General features: G+C 56.0%; 2 protein-coding genes and 1 pseudogene across 4 annotated transcripts in view; 1 reads left to right on the forward strand and 2 right to left on the reverse strand.

Moving 5' to 3' along the window:
• The window catches only part of KCNH2 (potassium voltage-gated channel subfamily H member 2), a 99,037-nt gene extending 89,298 nt beyond the window's left edge, over positions 1–9,739 (forward strand). For both annotated transcript variants that reach the window (XM_081834219.1, XM_081834218.1), the window contains exons 13-15: positions 4,519–4,714; positions 5,571–5,766; positions 7,267–9,739. In XM_081834219.1, the coding sequence (XP_081690345.1) occupies positions 4,519–4,714; positions 5,571–5,766; positions 7,267–7,458 (584 nt within the window). In that variant the 3' untranslated portion in view covers positions 7,459–9,739. The remainder of the gene's footprint in view (positions 1–4,518; positions 4,715–5,570; positions 5,767–7,266) is intronic.
• LOC309326300 (synaptophysin-like protein 2 pseudogene) lies at positions 3,198–3,993 on the reverse strand (annotated as a pseudogene). The gene has a single exon. The product of its transcript is annotated as a synaptophysin-like protein 2 pseudogene (transcript).
• Positions 9,740–12,245: 2,506 nt separating the features above from the next.
• On the reverse strand, positions 12,246–19,937 carry AOC1 (amine oxidase copper containing 1). The gene is made up of 5 exons (XM_081834922.1): positions 19,858–19,937; positions 16,376–17,906; positions 14,771–15,059; positions 13,956–14,088; positions 12,246–13,414 (listed from the first exon to the last, which is right to left on the reverse strand). The coding sequence occupies exons 2-5, from the start codon at positions 17,898–17,900 to the stop codon at positions 13,136–13,138; spliced, it is 2,226 nt and encodes a 741-aa protein (XP_081691048.1). The 5' UTR covers positions 17,901–17,906; positions 19,858–19,937; the 3' UTR covers positions 12,246–13,135.
• Between the last annotated feature and the right edge of the window lie 3,296 nt (positions 19,938–23,233).

Here is a 23,233-nt window from a genome sequence, read left to right on the forward strand (position 1 = left end):
ATCTTGCCTCTCCCCTTCGGATGCAGCCACATCTTGGCTCTTGCTTTTCACTCCTGCTTCACAAGCCTCACAGAGTGCCAGCCAAGCAGCCTCAGGCCTTTCAGCATCCAGGATAACTGGCTTCAGAGCAGCACTCACATTTTCTGCCAGAAAAGCAAGCACACGCTTTTCAGCTTCACTTAGCCCTGCAGCCTTTATAGCTGCCCCAGCCGCTATCTGTGCCGGCTGGACTGCTTCCCAAAGGTTTTCTCCGACCAGGAAAAGTTCTACGTGAAAGCTCCACTCCCACCAGCTTTGGCACGTCAGCTTCTCACATGGCAGCTTAAGCTCAAAGCCATGCTTTTGGGACTGCGTCATTTTTCTTCCCGGGGCCCCAGCTGTACTCACGTAACCAGTCAGCTCTTCCAGCACCCGGTTCTCAGCTGCTCTCAGCTCTCAGCTCTCAGCTCCTGTTCAGCTGCTTCCAGCCAGCTGCTTTGCCTCAGAACGCAGACAGGACCTCAGCTATCAGCTTTCAGCTTTCAGCAGCATCTTGGCCTCCTGGCGTTAAACACACACCGGCACACTTCGCAACAGCTTTATAGCAGTAATTAGTCCCATAACCTGTCAGAAAAGGCATGGCTAATTGGTTTACGACCCCAATTAGGCGCAGCTTACAGCGATCTCCGGGTCCGGCACGTTTCCCTCAAGCTGCGCCGATCCTTCGCTCAGCCACGACATGCAGAGTAAACACAGCGGAAAGCTGTTGCTTCTCAGTGTATAAGATCCAAACACACCTAGGTGTCTGTGTGTTTACATAACAGTCTTTATTACAGCAGTAAAATACAAAACAGCACTTCTCAGATTTCTCCTGGGCTGCTATCAGTCATGGCTGCTACCGTCTCCCTCGGAAACAGAGACGGAACAGTGAGGAACAACTCCTCCCTCCTTCTGAGTCACGCGACGGGAATTGAGGGACGTCACACAGAACTCTTTAACCCTGTGAGTTCTGAAAACACTAACACTCTGGACAACTCGTCTTTCACTTCGGAAGCCAAACCTGCCTCAAACAGCGTTTGTACTGGTTCAGAGTCCAGGTCCTACCCGAGCTTGTGCACTAACATCGCAAAACGCGACCAGTAGCTTCTGACGGACAGGCTCCCCTGCTTGCACCCAGCGGCTCCCTCCGTGTCACACTTTGCTCCACCTCGCTGGAGAACATTGCGTCCATTGCCTGGTAAAAAATTTTAAGATCTTTTAATGCATCATTCCCCGTCGCCCTGTGCCCCATCCTGCAGAGGTCCAATAATGTACGCCACCCTCTCCCTGTCATCAGCAAAGTCATTTTTCTGCAATTCCAAAGCGTATTGAATTTCCGTTCGGAAAGCATTGTAGTCTTGGGGCTTTCCTCCAAACTTATTTACCAGCCTGGGGACCTTCCTCCCTATCGGGGTGGCTCTGACCTGTGCATCCTGAGCCCACCTCTCCTCCAGCCGCGCCGACAGGGTAGCGGCATGTGCCTCCAGGTCTCGGTTCCTCTTGACCAGACCTCGCACCATGGCTTCTTGCTCTGTCTCTCTGGCTGGTCCTGTCTGGCTCATTGTGCTGCCTCCCCCGGGCTGCGCACAAGCAACGTCAGCGACTCACGGATTGCTGTAATGGTTCCCAAGGGGTTGCTCATGCGTAAGCAGGTATCTATCTCTGCAAACACCTGGCTGGGTTGCCTAAGTGAACCTCATCTGTCCGGACCGCCACTCGCCCGTGGCTGTCTCAATCGCTGGCAGAATCTGTCAGTGGGCGTTTCTTAAACTTCTTCCAGCAAAGAAGCTCTTTGACGCCTAGTCTCCTCCTACTCTCTCTGCGCGAAAGCCTTCTGCGCAGGGAGGGCGTGGGCAACGGAGGACCCCTACTCTCCCCGCTGATCCCAGGCAAGGAGTCATGGGACCGCCTTGCCGCTTCCCCCATCTGCCCCCCTTCTCCGCTGGTGCTACGCTGATTCTCTTCCCCAGAAGATGGGCTGCTTCTCCCAATCCCAGGACGCTCTCTGGAATCCCTCTGGCTTTTGCTCTCTCCCTCCAGTACTGATGGCAGTTCCCTGACACATCCCAAAAGCCTTCATGCCACTTTCTGCAGCGTTTTGTTTTAAAAAAAGATACGTTATATCTCAACATCTCCACGATCTCTTTTTGGGGGGTGGGGTTGGCTCTAACTCCCAGTGACACACTTCCAAATGAAACAACCAGCCCCCACCCCCACTTTACTCCTTTCAAGCCGCACACAGCTTTACATCTTATTTTAAATATCTCTGCTACATCGCACATCAAACCATCCTTAGTTGTATATCATAAAATCCAATATTAGGAGAGGGTTGCCGAATCAAAAATGTAAAAACTTCCATAAAATGTAGCAGAGAGCCCCCTCCAGCACAAGAATCTTCTCCCAATTTCAAACCTCCGTTTCACACAGTTATAATGTCCATCTCCTTCGTTGTGTGCGCCTGTTCTTAATGCCAATTACAATTCTAAGGAGAACTTCTGCATCCAAAAGCAATTTGGGGGGTTTCGCATCCTTTATTTTGCTGCTAAGCCAGGTGGCATATTACTGCTTCTGCTTCTATTATGGCTGCTGAATCAAATGTGTACTTACTCTCAAAGGTGCTTAGATGTCCCAGGTTCTGTAGCACTAATGCCTTGGTTATCTCTATGCTGTTATCCAAATCTACCTGCATTTCTCATTATAAAGTGGTCAAAAGCAGATGTGAAGGAACAATGCCACACACCCTAGGATTGGTAGTAGCCAGTGTTACAATGCACAATAATATATGTTTATTTTTTAAAAAATCTGAAGGCAGAAGAGTTTTCTCATAACCATGTACAGTCTGTGTATCTAGGACCACAAGAGGACCCCTGATTTCAGCCAGAGGAAGGCATTCCAGAATAGTCAAGAGAGAGAGATGCCATTACAGTGGTACCTCGGGTTACGTACTTAATTCGTTCTGGAGGTCCGTTCTTAACCTGAAACTGTTCTTAACCTGAAGCACCACTTTAGCTAATGGGGCCTCCTGCTGCCGCCGCTGCATGATTTCTGTTCTCATCCTGAAGCAAAGTTCTTAACCCAAGGTACTATTTCTGGGTTAGCAGAGTCTGTAACCTGAAGCGCATGGAACCCAAGGTACCACTGTATGACTACTGGACAGAGAAGGTGTATTTCCTGCCCTGCTGTGAAATGGGAGGAGCATGTATTGTGAGACAAGGCACTGTTCCTCCTGGCGGAAGAGGAGGCTTCAGGAGTGAAGGAGGAGAGGTTCCTTCTTGCTTATCAACAGCTCCTTATTCAGCAGAGCTTTTCTTGGTCTGAGCATGCCAAGGGGTCTTTTTGAAAACAAACCGGCAGTTTCCAGCCCACACTATAATGCTGACAAAGCCAAACAGCACAGAGATGTGGGCCGGCCCCCGAGAAGGTGTGGCCCCCAGCACTGCATGCAGCAGTTTTGCGTTGACACACTGACATGGCAGCAATGAGACTGGAAGGCCGCGGAGCTCCTTTCACGTCTGACAGACCTTTGCCCCAAGCTGAAAATGCCACTAGCCAGAAAAAGGTAAACGAGACGGTCACACAGAAGTTAGCAAAAGGAAGCTTCTTCTTTTCTTTGTAGAGTGTGTGAAACTGTAGATAGACTGCAAGAGTTGCCATGGTATATAGGAAAGAAAAAAGACCCAAGGTCACAAAGAACTCAGCAGGTGCTGAAAAGTCTCCCGAGAGATGCAGCGTCCTTTTAGCAGTAGATCCTTCAATACTGTCTGGCACATCAAATGGAACCCTGTGCAACCTGAAAGGATATCCAAACTGCACAGTAACAGCAGTTGTCTCTTTAGGACTCTCATTGCATTTCACAGTAGCCCCCGTTTCTGCAATGAAAGAACCACAGGCTACCAAGGCAAATATGGCAAACAGCACTGGGCTCTGGGGTTCCTTGTCCGCTGCCGCTGCCCTCTGGGCTCTGGGCTCTGACATTCTCAGTAAGGAGTGGGGTTTTGAGGAGTGGGATTTCGCATCAGGTGAAGTGTGTGGCACCCAGCGCCTCCGCCTAACCCCCGCTGACCTGTGATTTAACTGAGGGGTTTATAGGGGGTGCTTGAACCCCTTCCATCTCCAATGTTGAGAGAGCCATCGCCATAAGGCAGGACAGGAACCGGAAGCCAGCAAACACAATTGCCATTTTGACTGCAGAGTTTTCCGCACTTAGGTGCTCAAGTAGGAGAGTTCATTCAGAATAAAATACAGAGGAAAAGCAGGAAGAAGGTCAAAGCAGAACACAAAATAAACCAGAGCACTGCAGTTCTAAAACCAAACTGTAAAATTTCTGGCTGGAGATGTTGATCGCCACTTCCTTGCAAACAGCCGGTTGCCTGGCGCCAAATGCGCCCGGCTAGTTTCGAACACTGTGTGTGGCCCCCTGCCAGGGATTCTTCCGATGACTCTTTGCGGTCCCTTCCAGCTCCCCCACTCTCCAGCTTCTCTCCCTCCTCCTCTCCGCAGGGGCCTTTTCAGGCGTGTCCAATATCTTCAGCTTCTGGGGGGAGAGCCGGGAGCACCAGTACCAAGAGCTGCCCCGCTGCCCCGCCCCTGCCCACACCGCCCTCAACATCCCGCTGGGCAGCAGCGCCCCCCTCGGCCGGAGGCAGCGCTGCGAGCTGGAGGCTCGCCTGGACCTGCTCCAGAAGCAGCTCAACAGGTATTGGAAGGGGGGGGGAGCTCCCGTCAGGGCTCCCTCGGGAGGGGGGGGCAGAGATTTCCCCCCAGGCACGCTAGGCAGCTCAAAACAGATTAAAAACAGAAGAAAACACCAAACATTAAAATCTTCCCTAAACAGGGCTGCCTTCAGATGTCTTCTAAAAGTCAGGTAGTTGTTTATTTCCTTTGACACCTGATTGGAGGGTGTTCCACAGGGCGGGTGCCACCACCGAGAAGGCCCTCTGCCTTGTTCCTTGTAACCTCACTTCTCGCAGGGAGGGAACCGCCAGAAGGCCCTCGGAGCTGGACCTCAGCGTCCGGGCAGAATGATGGGGGTGGAGACGCTCCTTCAGGTCTACTGGGCCTTTGAGGCCGTTTAGGGCTTTCAAGGTCAGCACCAACACTTTGAATTGTGCTCGGAAACGTACTGGGAGCCAATGTAGGTCTTTCAGGACCAGTGTTATGTGGTCTCAGCAGCCGCTCCCAGTCACCAGAACCCGGCAGGCCTTAAAAATAGGAGAGCAAAGAGCTCGAAGACAGAGGGCACGTAGCAGCACCCGTAGAGGAGACAATGAGAATGATAAATGAGGAAGTGGGAGAGATTGGGGAGGTGGAGATTCACTCGGGACAACACCATTAGCCAAGAGGCTGGGTTCTATAGCCTCTCTCTGTAAAGTTTGAAATAAAAAAGGACGGTAAGAAACTTTTCCTTGTCTTTATACTTTCCTGGGCAACCAGCTGGGAGCCGCTGACAGCACCCTGACAGCTGTGGTTCCAGCCCTGCAAAGGGGTTAGACTAGATGTCCCTTGGGGGTCCCTTCCAACTCTACAGTTCTGTGTTTCTCTTCTCCCTCCAGGCTGGAGAGCCGCCTCACCGCGGACGTGTCGGCCATCCTGCAGCTTCTCCAGCGCCAGGCCGTGCTGGTGCCTCCTGCCTACAGCGCCGTCTCCTCTCCACTGCCTCCAGTGGCCCCGGGCCCCGGGCCGGCCCCAGGGGAGCCCCCCCTGCCCATCAGCCCCACCCGGCCTCAGGCCCTCCACACCCCAGCTCAGGTGAGGGGAGGGAGGCAGCCAGGCAGGCAGGCAAAAGAGTGGTCTTTGCAGCCTGACCAGCTTCAGGGATTTGGGCAAGGCTGGAGGAAGCAGAGGCGTGTCTGCCTCCAACGCTGCTCAGAGAGGAGGGGAAATGATGTCACGCAAAGCCCTCTCTGCCAGTTGCCTTTCTATGGTATCAGGCTCTGCCTAGGCAATGCAGCTCAAATGACTTAGGACTCAGCTACATTAGTCAAAAAACAGCCTTTTTAATGCATTATAGACATGCAACACCAGATGGCGCTGTAGAGCACAAAACTTTTCTATGCAATTTCACATAGCGGGTTTTTTTCTTTTGTTATAACTGTAGCCTTATTAGACTTTACCGATTGGTGGGCTCTGCGTTGCTCCCGGACGGGAGGAAGGATGTCAAATGACACCGAGGGTTGGTTCAGAGAAAGAGTTCTTTATTTCTGCGCTCTGGAGCAACAGAAAGGCACTTGTGTGGTCAGTCCACAGCAAGTCCAAAGAAATGAGAGATTACATGCAGTATATATATCCTCCAGGCACCCTCTCCCCCAGGAATCCATCCACGTCAGCTTATACACGCAGGTTGACATCACAGATGCTCCTGCTCCGGTACTTTTAACCATAAAAGGGTGTTCCTTCCTGTATTCTTGACCATATATGGGTATTCCTGTTCCTATGCTCTTATCTTGGAGCAAGAGGTCACCAACTCCAAGAACACACTCTGGCGCTGTTCCCGGACTAGGTCTGTGCGTCAGAGTGTGGTAAGGTAAGACTCAGACATGTCATCCCTATTCTACTGGAACAGCCAAGGTCATCCTTTGCCGTGACTGATAAAAGAGAGAGCTTTGTTTATACAGCTGTGTTCTTGTTATGCATTTGCTCAACAGCTCGAGTTAATGCATTTTAGAAATGCTCTCTTGGAGAAAGAAGAAAAGGGGGGGGGTGAGTCAGTTTCAAACTGACTGCACAGAAACCTATTCCTTCATAATAATTAGTTATTTATAGTGGGGGTTTTCCTGTGTGTAGATCCACCCTTAGCCGCTTCTCGTGGTAACTAGCAAGAATATGCAGTTGTTAGGTAAGGCTGCTAATCTCCCACAGGGGAACAAGATGCTGGACTAGGCGGGAGGCTGGCCGGATCCAGCAGGCTCTCCCGACATTCTGAAGTGGATTCCCCACTTCCCAGGAATTTGCAGTGCAGCTCTTGGCTCTGAAAAGACACCAAAATGTGTTGGGGGGGGGGAGAATTTTAGGACAAACTATGGTTAGAAATAAGTGAATGGAGATAAAAATGGAATTAAGGGCAGGACGATCACATCTTACATGGGACTTTGGTTCCAGGGGTCTCATGTGTGTGCCCCCAACCCCTTGGAGCCCCCCTGACAGCAATTGGGTGAGGAAGAGAGAGGATCCTCGTACCCCTGGGGGTCCCTCCTCCTCCTCCTCCTCCTGGACTGACTCTGTCTCCTCTTTTTCTCCCCCCCCCTTCAGGTTTCCCATTTCCCGGGACCCTGCATGGACTCAGCCCAGCCCCGGGACGTGGTGCTGCTGGTGGACCCGCTGCCCCCCGCCCCCCCTCGGCGCCTTTCGCTCCCAGGGCAGCTGCCCGCCCCCCCTCAGCCGCCGGCCCCTCCGGACCTCTCCGCGGACTTGCACAGACACTGCTCGGACCCTGGCAGTTAATGGACTTTGCAGAGGCGGCCCCAGCGGAGGGCCTTTTTGGGAGTTGGAAGCGGCCCCCCACCCACCCGTTGCAGTCGGAGAGGGGGGTGCACCATGAGCCTCAAGGATGGTGGTGATTGGCTGCCCAGGGGGCGTGGCCAGAGGAGGGGCAGCCCCCCCACCCACTGTGATGTTAGCTGGCCTAACAGGGGTGGGCCAGTTGCCGTGGTGACCACCAGGCGATTGGCTGGTGCGGATGGCGGCGAGCGGACTGGTTGCTTGCAGGAGTAGCGGTTGTAATAATGACTCATAACAACTATTATTAATAATAATACTGATAAGGGTTAGAATCCCCTCCCTTGTGATCCCCAAACATATCAGACCAGCAGGACATGCAGAGCCACCCGTGGGTCCAAGGAGGGGCCGGGGGGAGGGAGGAAGCTGGGGGGCATCCAAGGGGTCCGGGGAGAAGGCGGGGCTGCATTGGGGTGCCAGGCGAGGGAGGCTCCCCCTGTTTGGCCCTGGTGGGTCCTTCTGGGGTCTCTCCTAGCTTAGAAGCACAGAATGGTAGAGTCAGGAGGGATCCCCCAGGGTCATCTAATAATAATAATAATAAATTATTTATATCCATCCCTCCCCAGCCGAAGCCGGGCTCAGAGCGGCTAACAACAGTAAAATAATACAGCATTCTAAAATCAATTCATTATAAAATCAGTTCAAATCAAATTAATGGCAACCATTGGGCTAGAGTTCTGTGAGAATTGCCAGAGTTGGTGGTCAGGCTGGGCCTTGGCCAAAGGTCTGGTGGAACAGCTCCGTCTTGCAGGCCCTGCGGAAAGATGTCAAGTCCCGCAGGGCCCTGGTCTCTTGGGACAGAGCGTTCCACCAGATCGGGGCCACAGCCGAAAAAGCCCTGGCTCTGGTTGAGGCCAGTCTAAGCTCCCTGTGGCCTGGGACCTCCAAGATGTTTTTGTTTGAAGACCGCAAGGTCCGCTGTGGGACATACCAGGAGTGGCAGTACGAGGGTCCTAGGCCGTATAGGACTTTAAAGGTGAAAAACAGTACCTTGAACCTGATCCTGTACTCCACCGGGAGCCAGTGCAGCTGGTAGAGCACCGGGTGAATGTGATCCCGCAGTGAGGACCCCGTAAGGAGTCTCGCCGCAGCATTCTGCACCTGCTGGAGTTTCTGGGTCAGTCTCAAGGGCAGCCCCACGTAGAGCGAGTTACAATAATCCAGTCTGGAGGTGAGCATCGCGCGGATCACAGTGGCCAGATCAGGGTGAGAGAGGTAAGGAGCCAACTGCTAGTCCAACCCCTTGCAATAATGGGGAGGGGGTCTGCCCCACTCCCAGCCCCCATCTGCCTCTGTGGGTGCCCACTCATAGCCATTGACCCTTGGTGGGGGGGACACCTAGAGCCAGCCCTCTGGAGTCAGGGTGGGGGGCCCCATGAAGCCCCACTTCAAATGCCAGCCCTTCCCATTGACCCCAGTCTCACCAGTCATCCCAGTGGGTCCATCTTCCATGGGGGGCGATGGGGAAGAGGGCCACAGCAGGCAGGTTTTGGGCTGTGGGCTCTCACCAGCCCCTCTCCCAGTGCAGTGTGGGGCTGCAGGGGGGCCCACAGAGCTAGGAAGGAGATGGGGGGCAGGAGAGAGGGAGAAACTGAGCAGGGGGAGGACCTGGAAGAGAAAGTGACCCCCCATAGGCTCCCCACCAGAGGTAAGATCCCCACAGGAGAAGCTTAAGCTGTGGGGCAGCCCCTCTCTAACGGCAAGTGGGGGCTTGTGCACAGTTCCCAGGTTTGGTTGTCTGAAAGGGCTTCTCCCTGCCCCCGCCCCCCGCCCCGCTGATTTCCTCTCCCTCCCCTCTGTGCGAAAACTTCCTGATCTTCCTGTCCTTTCATTTCACTGCATATAGGGAGCAGGGCTGACCCCTCATCTGAGTGACCCCTACTTTTCTCTCTGCCCCCCCCTAAGATCCACAGCCCCCGGAAATAGGAGTTAGGGCCAGGAGGTTGTGCTGGCTGCATCTCCCGCTGGACTCTGACGAGAGGTGGAAGCATGGGTTAAACTCTTCCCCACAAACAAGACACTTTCTTCCAAAGTGGGGGCAAAGGCGTTTCTTTTTCCATCAGTGGGGGGCCCATTTCCTTGAACGCCACGGGTGCTCCCAAGGGCCCTGCGCCCTCCTGGACCCTCCTGTCTATATGCACGTGACACCCCCATCTCCCCCCCCCACCTGCATGCTGTACTCAGCATTAGGAACCGATGCCCAATAAACTTCGAGTTGGATGCCTGCCCTGCCACGCTTTCTGTGTGTTTGATCCACCTGCATAGGGAGGGGGCGGGGGGGGCTTGGGATTTGGCAGCCTCAAAGAGGAGGCAACCCTTGAGTTCTGCAAATGGCACTGGGATTGGGGGGGGGGGGTAGGACCAGCCATGCAATGCAAACTCCGAGTGGTTCCTTTGAGACCAGATTTGTTTCATGCTAAGTAGGAACACAAGGGACGCGGGTGGCGCTGTGGGCTAAAACACAGAGCCTAGGACTTGCTGATCAGAAGGTTGGCGGTTTGAATCCCCGCGACAGGGTGAGCTCCCATTGCTTGGTCCCTGCTCCTGCCAACTTAGCAGTTCAAAAGCACGTCAAAGTGCAAGTAGATAAATAGGCACCGCTCTGGCGGGAAGGTAAACGGCGTTTCCATGCACTGCTCTGGTTCACCAGAAGCGGCTTAGTCATGCTGGCCACATGACCTGGAAGCTGGACGCCGGCTCCCTCGGCCAATAAAGCGAGATGAGCGCCACAACCCCAGAGTCGGCCACAACTGGACCTAATGGTCAGGGGTCCCTTTACCTTTAAGCAGGAACCCTAGGAAAGGGTTAAAAGAGAATTTGTGGAGGAAGGGGCTAGGGAGGGCTAACAGCCCAATGCTCTGCCCTCCATCCTGGAAAAAGTGACAAATTGGGGTATGTGTGAAAGTTCTGTCCTGGGTCCATTGTTGTTCAACGTCTTTATAAATGATTTGGATGAAGGAATTGAGGAGATGCTCATCAAATTTGCCAAAAAAAGGTGAATGCTTTTCTCTGCTGCATCAACAGAGGTCTTGTGTCTGGGTCAAGCGAGGTCATAGTCCGTCCCTGCCTCTTCTGCCTTGCTCACACCACACCTGGAGTCCTGGGTCCAGTTCTGGGCTCAGAATTGAAGAAGGATGTTGACAAGCTGGAAGGTGGGTGAGGGAGGGCAACCAAGATGATCCAGGGTCTGGAAACTAAGCCTGATGAGGAACGGTTGAAGGAGGTGGGTATGTTTAGCTTGGAAAAGAGGAGACTGAGGGGAGACAGGAGAGTCACCTACCCATATCTCAAGGGCTGCCACATGGCAGATGGAGCAAGCTTGTTTTCTGCTCCAGAGGGTAGGACTCGAACCCATGGCCTCAAGTTACAAGAAAGGAGATTCTGACTCAACACCAGTAAGAATGGTCTCCCTTGGCAGGGGGTGGGCTCTCCTTCCTCGAGGGTTTTTAAGCAGATGTTGGATTCATTTCACGCAGATTCCTGCTTTCCAGGGAGTTGGGACAGCAATAAGTAACCAAACAAACCAACCCCTGTGTTGCAAAGAGAACGCCAGGAATGTCCAGGCAACACGATGACCGTGTACATACACAATAGACAATCTTTATAGACAATCCTTCAAACCAATAAATTCCTTCAAACGGGGGGTTGGGCCAGATGATCCTTGGGGTCCCTTCCAGCTCTACAATTCCACTCCCACAAAAGGTGTGACAGACGCCCCTTCAGAAGGCTTCGCCTGAAGGGGCCAAGGGTTTTGCGGCCAAAGTGTGTCACTTGTCACGTATTTGATTTGCATTTGCATTTATATCTCTCTTTTCCTCCAAGGAGCATAACTAGCTTTCCTCCTCCCCATCTTATCCCACAACCACCCCATGAAATAGGCCAGGCTGAGGCCTTACTGGCCCCCAAGGCCACTCACTTGAACCTTGCCCTCCCAGGTCCTGGCCTGACTCTCTAACCACTACACCCCATAAAATGGCATTTGCCCTTTGGTGACCATTCGCTCGGTTTGGAGAAGTCCCCACAGACCCTCTTAGTTTTGCACCCCACTCCGAATAGTTTGGCATTGTCAGGAAACCCCCGCCTTAAAAGGGGATCCCCATATCAGGGGTGAATCCACTCTGAAATAAATGGACCTTCAGCTTCAGGGCTCCAGAAGTGACTGCAGTTCACGTTTCTTAACAATTTGGGGTCAGGAAGACCCAGTTGGAGTCACACAACTCAATCTGAGAGTTTGAGAGTCAGTTCAAGCTTCAGGGGCCCCCTACTTACTCTCCTGGTCTGTCCCACAGAGGACCTTAAGGTCCACAAATGACAGTACTTTGGCGGTCCCAGGTCACAAGGAGGTTAGATTGGTCTCAACCAGGGCCAGGGCCTTTTCAGTACTGGCCCCGACTTGGTGGAACGCTCTGTCACAAGAGACCGGGGCCCTGCAGGACTTGACATCTTTCCGCAGGGCCTGCAAGACGGAGCTGTTCCGCCTGGCCTTTGGTTTGGATTCAGTCTGACCCTTATGTTTCCCTCCCCTTACGGTTTTGATCTATGGGCCACTTTTAAAATGAGGCTGAATTTTAAACTGCATTTTAACTTGTATTTTAAAATGGTCCCCCCCCCCAATTATGATTTTACTGTAATTTTATTGGTGTTAGCTGCCCTGAGCCCAGCTCTGGCCAGGGAGGACGGGGTATAATTATTATTATTATTATTATTATTATTATTATTATTATTATTTATTAAATGTAGGTCAGCCACTGCCCCATAGGGATTCTTCTGGGAGATTATTGTCCGCCCCCTGGTGTCTGATGTAGGGACTGCCCAGATGGATTGCAAGACTCTCTTCTGAGAGTTAAAATCCATCGTCTGCTTGGGAAAGACTCTGAGGTGGACTCTTCTGCGAACTTGGCAAACAGGAGAAGGAGAAGACAGGAAAGGGATTTCGCTCCCCCCTTCCAGATGTGTGAAGCTGGTGAAGAAAACCACTGGAGTCACCGTAAGACTTTTAATTAAATAGTTATCAGGATGGATCCAAGAAGGTAAACCGTGGGACTCCCTCCGGCAGGAGACTGTGGGGGCTGGATGGCTTTAAAAGGGGTCAGAGAAATTCATGGAGGGCTCTGCTCTGCCCTCCACACTCAGAGGCAGCAACGCTTCTGAACAGCAGTCGCCGGAAGCCACAAGAGGGGAGAGGGTCTTGAGTTCGAAACCTGCTAGTGGGCTTCCCTTTGGGGGCACCTGGTTGGCCACTGGGAGAACAGGGTGCAGGACCAGATGGTCCACGGGCCTCATCCAGCACATGCTCTTCTCGTGCTCTTAGTCAACTAGTTATTTTATGACCTTTACATATGACTAAGTGGACATTTGGAGCAGGAAAACTCACTTGAGTCCAGCGTCCAGTACTTTGGGGAGTCTCACAAGCTGGGCCTGTGGGCATCAGGCCCTCCTCCCTGCTGTGTCCCCAGAGGACAGTGCTCAGTGGTAGACCCTCTCAGCACATGGAGGTTCTACTTAGCTCCTGTGAGTAATAATTGCTGGCACACCTGCTGCCGAGGAGGAGAGGTCAATGTCTGGGGTTGGGGTTTGAGGGGTGGAGAGGAAGAAGATGGGGCCAATCCTGCCTGGGGCTGGGCTACACCTGCCAGTAGGTGCCATTGTAGCTGAAGGGCTCCTGGGAGACGCAGGGCATGGGGTCAGCCGGGGTCCAGCGCTGGACATGCACCCCAGACCTGCCCCCAGGCTCAGAGGGGCGCACGATGACGGTGCGTCGCGAGGCCACAGAGGGGTCTTCGTCAAAGAAGTTGAAGGGTCGCAGGTAGAAGCCCACCACGTTGCCCGGCGTGGACGTGTTGGGGATGTCCTCCGAGTGGGGGATGTGGAGGAAGCCCACCGTCACCCAGGCCACCAGGTCCTGCCGGAGGGAGAATAAGAATAGTAATAATTTATTATTTATACCCTGCCCATCTGGCTGGGCTTCCCCAGACACTCTGGGCGACTTCCAACAGAATATTAGAATACAGTAATGCATCAAACATTAAAAACTTCAGGGCTGCCTTCAGATGTCTTCTAAAAGTTTGGTGGTTATTTTTCTCTTTGACATCTGACGGGAGGGCGTTCCACAGGGCGGGCGCCACCACCGAGAAGGCCCTCTGCCTGGTTCCCTGTAACGTTGCCTCTCGCAGGGAGGGAACCGCCAGAAGGCCCTCGGCGCTGGACCTCAGTGTCTGGGCAGAACGATGGGGGTGGAGACGCTTCTTCAGGTATACAGGACCGAGGCCGTTGAGGGCTTTCAAGGTCAGCACCAACACTTTGAATTGTGCTCGGAAATGTCCTGGGAGCATCACGGAGCATGAATCTGCCTGGCCTGGATCTCTGTGTGTGCTCCCCCCAAAACCCCAAGTGAGCCGCCCTGCTGCTCCTCTTCCTGCCCCCCACCCCCAGGCCGCCCTCACCTGGTTTTCCAGGGTCTCGTCATTCTGGAGGAACTTCTCAAAGCTGACCGTGGGGCTCCAGGGGTCGTTCTGGATGTAGAGGCTGCTGCTGGTGTCCTCATTGTCGTGATGCTGGGTCACTGCTAAGGGGTACCTGCCGGAGGGACACGAACCCACAGGCAAGCAGCAAGCTTCAATAAAATGTAATTTGGGGGGGGGGATCAGACCATGCTTGATTTTGGGATGTTAACCTGGAACCCCGTTTGCTATGTTAATTACTCAGTTTTTTTGGGGGGGGGGAGTACAAAATGCAGAATTTCTGCTCCAAATGGGCACAAAACGAATACATACCTTTGGCACCAGTTTGGAGGAGATCCTAAATTTTGGGGTTACAGGCTAATGAAGCTCAATCCTAAATAGCTCCCTTGGTTAGAGAGAGGGGCTGAGAATTCCAAGGTTGCAGGTTCCATCCTGATGTGGGGCAGCTGCATATTCCTGCCTTGCTGGGGGTTGGACTAGTTGACCCTCGGGGTCCCTTCCAACGCTAGAATCCCATGCTTCTCTGAAGCAGGAGCCCAGCGCCAGAGCAGTACCGTCCCCACGGGGCTGTCCAGCAGCGGCTCCTCGGGAGCAATTCCTGCCTGCCACCCGTTTCCAGCCTTCTTTCTGGCCAGATCCCGACGGCCGGGAGTGAAACCGTCCCGTCCACTCCCGAGAATCTCCAGGCGTGGGCGACCCGCTGCTCCCTTGGGCTGGGAAGTGGGGTGGGGGCTGCCCCCCCGCTCGGCGTCCCAGCTCACCTGCCTGCCCCGCCCGCCCCACCTGCCGGGCCTCACCTGCTCCAGGTGATGCCGCGCTCCTCCTGCCACCCGCGGGGCAGGACGCGGTCGGCGTGCGAGCTGAGCTGCAGGCGGTAGCTGCGCCGGTGGCCCCAGCGGTTGGGCTTCGCCGGGTTGCCGAAGAGCAGGTAGCGGGGCAGCGGCTTGCCGAAGGGGAAGGCGGCCTGGCGCTCGCGGAGCCGCGGCTGAGGATCCAGGCGCGGCTGCACCAGCGGCTGGCTGGGCTCCCAGGGCAGAGAGATGTTCTCGAGAGCCACGTCCAGCGTCTGGAAGCTGTTCTCCAGGCCTGCAGGGGGGAGAGCAGGGGGGACGGGGGTCAGGAGAACCGGCAGGGGAGGGGGCCCTGAGGCTGCGGGGGGGGGGGCTCGCTAAGGCCAAGGAGGGCGCCTGGCACGGCAAAAGGGGGCAGCCCCAGGGTTCCTCCTCTGCCCCGAGCCAGGAGAGCCGGCGGGGGCAGCTCCAGCAGCAGGAGGGAGGAAAAGCTTCCCCTCTCACAACAAGGGTTCCCCAAGGGGGGAGCGGGAATCCTTGGGGGCGCTATGGGGCAGGGGGCGCTGCAGGTGCAAATCACCAGGCTTGGAAAAGAAGCTGCGGTCTCTGAATGAAGCGCACCAATTTTGTTGAATTAGTTAAACTAATCAGTTTTTATCGGAGTTTGCGTAAACGTGCAATGAATTGTCCCTGTTTGAATTTTATTACGTTGTGCCTTGCAGGGGGTTGGACTAGATGACCGTCGGGGTCCCTTCCAACTCTATCATTCTCTGATTCTATGCTTATCTTCCTGAGATGGTTGCGCAGGCCAATATTCTGAGTATAATGCTTTTTGTAGGGTAGAGGGCACGGGGAGTAAGTTGATGGCACCAAGCGCCCCCCCCCAAAAAAATTGGTAACTGCTGCCCTACAAATTCAAGAAGCAGAGTTGGGGGGCGGGGAGACCCCTCTGCTCTGTTCTGCAGACCTTGCGATGGAGCCTCCAGAGTGACTAGGAGGCGGGGGGGGGGCAGCTCGCTCTGGCGCTTGGAGGCAGAGGCTGGGACCTCCCCCTTGCCTGCCTGCCTTCGAGCTCCTCTGCCGGGGGTCAAGGACGGGGCTTGGCCGCAGGAGCCCCCTCCCCTCCCCGCTTGGCCTTCGAGAGCCCAGCGTTATCTTCCGGGGTTGCCTGAGGACAGAACGAGGCGCCTCTTGCCCCCTGAGACTCTGGACCTGGGCGAGGGGCGAGGAGAGCGGCTTAGGAGAACATCACAGCCGCCCCCTCCCTTTCACCGACCGGGGGGGGGGGCGCCTGGCTCTTCTTCAGACGTGACCCTCATGGCAAGGGATGCTCGACAGCAGAGCGGACATCCTTGGGAGGCGGCGGGCTCTCCTTCGTGGGAGACGACCTGCGGAGGGTTCTGTGATCGGACTACATGACCCTGGGGGGCGCCCTTCCGCCTCTACGATGCTATAAAAGCAGCCACAGCTGCGAACAGGCGCAATTCCTCGGAGCTCGGCCGGTTCCGTAACTGGAAAGGGGGAAGGGGGACTCTTGCGACTGAGGATGGACTGGGCTTAGGGCCCCCCGACTCCCCCGCGCCCCTGTCCGGGAGCGAGCGAGGGCCCCACCTGCGACGTCCAGGTCGACCTTGTAGTGCACCAGGTGCGTGTGGATGTTGCCCAGCAGGTGTTCGTGCAGGCGGTTCCCGTAGCGGAGCCCCTCGGGCGTGTAGAAGGAGGCGTGCACGTAGCCCGTGGCGTGCACCTTGGTCTCCAGCACCCCGTTGGGGTAGAGCAGGAAGTCCCAGATGTAGTCGTAGTTGTAGACGGTGGAGGTGGTGCGCAGGACCAGCGCGGCGCCCTCGAGGCCCGCGTAGAAGTGGGAACCGCCGCGGAAGTCGCTGTCGAAGTGGCGGCGCAGAGGGACCCCCGTGGGCAGCTCGAAGACGCAGAGGGCGCGCGGGAAGCGCACGGGGCCCGGGGCGTCATACAGGTGGTGGGCGTCCAGGAAGGTGGCCCCCTCGGGGCAGTCGACGCCGGGCGCCAGCTCGTGCGTCACGGAGCCCATGCCCCAGCCCACGTCGATGTACTTGGTCTGCATGGCGGCCGGCGTGTTCCCCCCGTAGATGGCGATGGCTTCCTGCACGCTCACCTCGTAAGCTACGCGCTCCCCGTTGAAGCGCACGTCGAAGAGCTGCAGCCCCGTGGACGTGCGCAGGCGGAAGGCCAGGCTCCAGCCGCTGTACTCCACCAGGTTGTCGCTCACCGAGTAGCGGCGGCCCTGTGGCTCGCACACCTTGGCGCCGTGCGCGTCCGTCGGGGGCCCCGCCGAGAAGCTCCCCCGCGGCACGAAGGTGGAGAAGAGGCTCTCGTCCGGCTGCGGCGGCAGAGGCACGACGGGCACGGCGCCCGAGGCGTGGAGCTGGGCCAGCTCCTCCACGCTGCTGAAGTAGCGCCCGTTGTACCACAGCTTCTGCACCTGCCAGAGGCTCGGGTCGAGCTCCCGGTGGTCGAGGAGGACCTCCAGCCCCACCGGGTGCAGGAAGAAGCCCTCCACGAAGCGCTGGAGCATCAGCCAGGTGCGGCGCTCGCCCGAGGCCAGGCCCCGCGGGGCCACCTCCGTCAGGGTCAGGCACCGGTCGCCGCAGTTCCCGAAGCCGAAGCCCGAGGCGTCCAGCAGGAACTGCTGCAGCGGAGCCAGGCTCTCCGCCAGCCGCTGCGAGAGCAGCCCGAACTCCAGCTGCGACATCGGCCGCGCCGCGAAGGGCGCCGGCTTCCCCCAGGGCCGGTAGGAGGTGGGCGCGGGCAGGGGCCACACCACGTACTCGGTGACATTGGGCTGCGCCTCGGCCCCGAAGAAGACCACGGCTCTGGCCTTGCGTCGAGGGCGGCGCCCCCCGGACTCCAGGTACTGCAAGGCGCGCCCTTTCTTCGGGGCCAAGAGCTCCACCAGGAAGAGGCTGTTCTTGGCCAGGGAGGGCTCTGCATCCGCCTGGAGGCCCAGCTCGGGCCGGCCCAGCAGAAAGTCGCGGACGGCCCGCAGCTCCGCCGGAGTCAAGTCGGAGAAGATGGAGACCCCCTCGTGGCGCTCCGGGGGTTGGCCGGAGGCGGCCGCGGCCAGGAAGCCGAAGATGGCCAAAGCAGAGGACCACATCTCGCCCTGCGGGAGAAAGAGGGAGGTGTCAGAAAGGGGGGAGGCGTCAGGAAGTGGGGTCGGGGCAGGATCCGGGCCCCATTCTTTCTCCAGAGTCTGACCCCGGAGTGTGGTGTAGTGGTTCAGAGAGGTGGACTCGTAATCTGGGGAACCGGGTTCGCGTCTCCGCTCCTCCACATTCAGCTGCTTGGTGACCTTGGGCCAGTCACACTTCTCTGAAGTCTCTCAGCCCCACTCACCTCACAGAGTGTTTGTTGTGGGGGAGGAAGGGAGAGGAGAATGTGAGCCGCTTTGAGACTCCTGAAGGGGAGTGATAAAGCGGGATATCAAATCCAAACTCTTCTTCTTCGTCTTGGCTACACTGAGTAGCAGCCGCAGGTCTCGGGGTCTCAAGTGTGGGAGATGGCAGTCCAGCAAGGATGTTCTTGCTACTTAGCAGAGACTCAGACCACAGAAAATGTAATCGGTAGAGTCGGGTAGACGAAAAGGGAGAGCCATCTCGCATCCTGGCCGGCTAAATAGACGGCTGTACAACCTTCTTCAACTCTGCTGCTAAGGGTGGGATGTTTACCGCTACTCAGCCCACAAATGTGGGTGCCTGGAGGGATAAATCGAATTAGTATATCGTCTCCTACCTGTTAAAACCTGCCCCGCATCAAGCAAGGGTCTTGCTCATCCCAAGTTGGAGACGCCCTTGCCGAGTGAACCCGGGATATTCTTTCCGCGTGGAAGGCAGGGCCCTGTCCCACTCGAAGTCGTCAAGAGCCAGCAGAAAACTCTGGTTTTAATCCGATCCAGTTTGGACATGGAAACCTCCGTACAAGTAGCTATCGTACGAATGGGTTTTTTTGGGCGGGGGGGGGAAGCAGCGCCCACGAAGGGAGGGCTAGAGAATCTTTAACCCTTCCCTGCCTTGCATGCTGCCATCCCAAGTCTGGATCAGCCCCATCCCCGCTACTTGCGGTGGGAGAAATTCTCCCACTGGTGGCACCGTGGAGCACAGCTGAGCAGTTCGGCCAGGCGCTTTGCTCGACAGGGAAGCTCAGCTTTGGGGCCGCCCCTTTCAGCAACCACAACCCACCCCGACGGAGCCGAGCGCAAGGCTTTGCAAAACCTCCTCTCCCGCTTTGCTGAATGTCAACTGCCTGGCAGCGCCGCCTGATCGCAGCTGAGCCGCTGCGGCCGGAATCTCCCGGGGTAAAAGTCTGTGGACTTCAATCTGCTGTAAAGCGCAGAACGAGGATTTTGTTATCATATTTTAGACAACTTATCTGAATTCAGATATTGCAACATCTCCCTTGTTTTCTTGCTTTACTTTAATAGTGGATGAAACGGAGTTCTTGGGGAGGGTCGTAATGGGAAGAGGAGGCCTGGAGGGTCTCAGGGAATCATAGAGTCGGAAGGGACCCCAAGGGCCATCTCGCTCACCCCCGGCCACGCAATGCCTCGCCCCTCCCTCTTCCAGCCTCGTAGAGCAGCTGCCAAGAATCCGCTCTGACGGCAGGGTCGCCACTTTGCAACGGGCCACGAGATATTTTTGGAGGGCCTGCCTGACTCTTCGCTTTTTGCGGAACTCTCTAAAGTGCTATAGAAATAACAAATATATCCAGGAAGGGGTCCCCCCCCCCGAGCACGTGCAGAGTGCATTTTCCTCAGCACTGAGTAATAGCTGGAAGTCTTTGAACCAGAAAACCCGTCTGCTTGCATCTCAGGAATGAGCCCCCTCTGCGACAGAAAACCACAAACTCCCGTGCCATGTGGGGCATCGCGGGCTTGGCAGTAGCGAAGGTGCCCTCGTTCCCTGGCCTCCTTCCTGAGGAAACCAGGCAAATGCCCTCCCTGGAGCTTTGACCCCCCTTGCCCCTCTGTGCTGCCCGGGGGGGCACCTCTGGAGCTGGGGTGCAGCCCTGGCTCTGAGTTGGATCCCTGGCGCCCCCTCCCTAGAGGTGCCCCTTACCTGTCCAGCTCCTGGGCTCTGCTCCCCTCTCAGGGCTCCTTAGGCTGGGTGCTCCTGCGGGCAGCCCTGAGCTATCATACCTGGGAGAAGGAGGGAGGGGCGGGGAAGGCTGGCCGAGAGAGGCAGCGATTGGCTGCTGCTGGGCAGTGGGTGGGGCTGAGTAGCAGGTGCCTGGAGGCGGGGGGGGCTGCTCCCAGAGCTCCTGGGAGCTGGCAGGGTGCAGGGTGGGCACCCAGGCCTTCCAAAAAGGCTGCTCAAAAGTTCTTTTCAATGCCTCCTGTGATCCAGGGCTCAGGGTCCACCCTGGAAAAATGTTTTGGACCTGAAAGGGGGGCGAGGAGAAAAAGGTGAGTCCCCCCCCCCGCGAGGGTGGGTCAGCAGCAGCAGCAGCAGCAGCAGCAAGACTGTTGCCTCCCAGGGCAGCTGGGTCTCCTCTCTCCCATGGTTTGGATCTTGCCCAGGCCGGTGGAGGGTCCCCTTCCCCAGGGGGCTCCTAGGAAAGGGCAGAGCCCAGGGAATAAGAGCATCCTAGGGTCATAGAACCAAAGGGTCATCTACCCCTGCAGTGCAGGAATCGCAACTCCAGAATCCCTGGCAGGGACGTCACTTCTTCCTTCGGGGTCGGAGGAGGAGAAGGCAAGTCGATCCCGCCGGTGGAGGTTTCCCCGCTGATCAAGTTTGGCAGGTATTCAGCACTGACAGTCTGTGGAAAGAAAAGATAGGTCTCTTTGAAGCCTCTTGCTGAGGAGGAAAGGAGAACAGAAGCAGAGGAGAAGGAGAAGCGTCAGGAAAAGGAAGGAACTGCAAAAGCTCTGGCAGAAGCTGACGATGATTCAGCGCTGAACTAAAGCTGCTGATCTTCATCTTCACCTTTTAATACCCAATGTATGAAGTGTATGAAGTAGTTGATCTCAAGTGTCAAATACAAACTTATTTACATCAATAAACAGTTGCTGGAGCGGGGGAGAATCCCTGGCAGAGGCCCACTCAACCTGTGCTTTAAAATCTCCAGGGAAGGAGAGCCCACAATCTCCCGAGAGAATCTGTTCCACTGCCCAACAGCTCCGACTGTCAGAAAGCTCTTCCTGATGTTTAGTCACAATCTCCTTTCCTGCAACTTGAAGCCGTGGGTTCGTGTTCCTCCCTCCTCCATGTAATATCCCTTAAGATATTGGAAGGTGGCTCCCGTATCTCCTCACAGCCTCCTCTTTTCCAGGCTAGACATCCCCAGCTCCTTCAACTGCTCCTCATAAGGCTTGGCTTCCAGACCCCTGATCATCTTGGTCTCCCTCCTCTGCCCCCCTTCCAGCTGGTCAACATCCTCCTTCAATTGTGGCTCCCAGAACTGGACCCAGGACTCCAGGTGGGGTCTGACCAAGGCAGAAGAGAGCGCGACTATGACTTCCCCTGATCCAAACACAAGACTTCTGTTGAGGCAGCCTAGAATAACATTCACCTTTTTTGCTGCTGCATCACAAAGTGGACTCATGTGAAGCTTGTGGTCCACCAAGACCCCTAAGTCCTTCCCCCACGCAGACTGAGTGCAGTGGCAGACTGAGGTGGCAGAGGGGGCCCACAAAAGCCCCCTGACCAACACACGGAAGAAGTCAACGCAGCAGCTCTGCATCCCCCCCCCTTTTTGCCTGGACTGCCACTTTTGGAGGCTGAACTTCCACAGGGATACAACCTCACTCCTGCCACCAACTTGACCCCAGTACCAGATCCAAAAAAGAAAAAACTAGCACTTTTGCAGACACCACATTATACCCCTTCCACATTGGTAAGAAACTGATGTTTCAGGGAGGCAGCAGCTACACTTTGGAACTGCCTGCCACTTGACATCAGGCAGCGGTCTTCGCTGGACTCTTTTTGCCACATGCGAAATTTCAATGCAAAAGAAACACAAGGCAAATTGTGGGAATCATCAGTGGAAGAGATTCCCTGAGAAGGAGGTGGCTTCTCCTTCCTTGGAGGTTTTTAAGCAGAGGTTGGCTGGCCACCCGTCATGGATGCTTGGGCTGAGATGCCTGCGCTGCAAGCGGGTGGCCTAGAGGACTCCACAGTCTGCGATTCTGTTAACAGTGACATGTCATTTGCAGACCACAAACAGCAGGGAAGACCGGTTGTGTTTGATGGTGTGGTGTTTATTCTGCACAAATAGTATTGCCAAGGGACGCAGGTGGCGCTGTGGGTTAAACCACATAGCCTAGGACTTGCTGATCAGAAGGTCGGTGGTTCGAATCCCCGTGTCGGGGTGAGCTCCCATTGCTCAGTCCCTGCTCCTGCCAACCTAGCAGTTCGAAAGCATGTCAAGCAGCAAGTAGATCAATAGGTACCGCTCTGGCGGGAAGGTAAACAGTGTTTCCGTGCGCTGCTCTGGTTCGCCATGCTGGCCACGTGACCCGGAAGCTGTATGCCGGCTCCATCGGCCAATAAAGCCAGATGAGTGCCACAACCCCAGAGTCGGCCACAACTGGACCTAACGGTCAGGGGTCCCTTGACCTAGTATTGCCACTGTGATGGCCTGGGATTCCGATTCAGAGGCTGAACCAGAGGAATCCCAGCCTGCACAGGAGTCCTCCAGGGCCGGCTGAACTGGGGCAAGGCCTAGATTCTGAGGAGCCTGCACCTGTGTCAGATCCTCAGGAGCAGGCACCAGGTGAAACCCTTCTGGCCCCAGAGGTGCTTGAGGACTCAGTGGCTACAGGTGAGCCTCCTCCGGGGCCCAGTAACCCTTCGGCCTCTCCTGAACTACAGAGGTGTGCTGGACCCGGGGGAAAGGTACCGTGAGCGTAGTCTGAGTCCACACGAAGAGGGGCGAAGTCCGAGGCAGAGAGCCGGGCGGGGAACAGGAACACTGGAACAGGAGGCCGAGCAGGGAACAGGAACACCGGATGGTCAGGAACAGGAGGCCGAGCAGGGAACAGGAGCACCGGATGGTCAGGAACAGGAGGCCAAGCAGGGATCAGGAACACAGGAAGGTCCAAAGCCAACAACGACGTTGCTCCCGCAACCTGGGGCCAGGCTGACTGGGCTTTTATCCTCTTCTAAGGCCGGGGGCGGTCCCGACCCCCAGGAGCCCTGCCTCCTCTGGCCTTAAGGCGAGCACTCCTCCTGGGGGCAACCAGTTCCCTTCGCCTCTCTGCCCTAAGCCTCTGCAGATCAGGAGAGGCCGAAGGGTTACTGGGCTCTGGAGGAGGCTCACCTGTGGCCACTGAGTCGTCAAGCCCCTCTGGGGCCAGAAGGGCTTCACCTGGGGCCAGCTCCTGATGCTCTGTCACAGGTGCAGGCTCTTCAGCATCTAGGCCTTGCCCCAGTTCAGCCGGCCCTGGAGGCGGGGACTCCTGTGCAGGCTGGGATTCCTCTGGTTCATCCT

This window comes from Podarcis erhardii (genome assembly GCF_964252035.2).
Source record: "Podarcis erhardii genome assembly, chromosome: 12".
In the NCBI taxonomy this organism is placed as follows: Eukaryota; Metazoa; Chordata; class Lepidosauria; order Squamata; family Lacertidae; genus Podarcis; species Podarcis erhardii.

Excerpts from the sequence above, each read along its gene's own strand:
- AOC1 (XM_081834922.1), bottom strand. The coding sequence starts at position 17,900 with ATGTGGTCCTCTGCTTTGGCCATCTTCGGCTTCCTGGCCGCGGCCGCC. Across the intron at positions 15,060-16,375 it reads GGTCGACCTGGACGTCGCAG|GCCTGGAGAACAGCTTCCAG; the intron begins GTGGGGCCCTCG and ends TCCCCCCTGCAG. Across the intron at positions 14,089-14,770 it reads CGCGGCATCACCTGGAGCAG|GTACCCCTTAGCAGTGACCC; the intron begins GTGAGGCCCGGC and ends TCCCTCCGGCAG.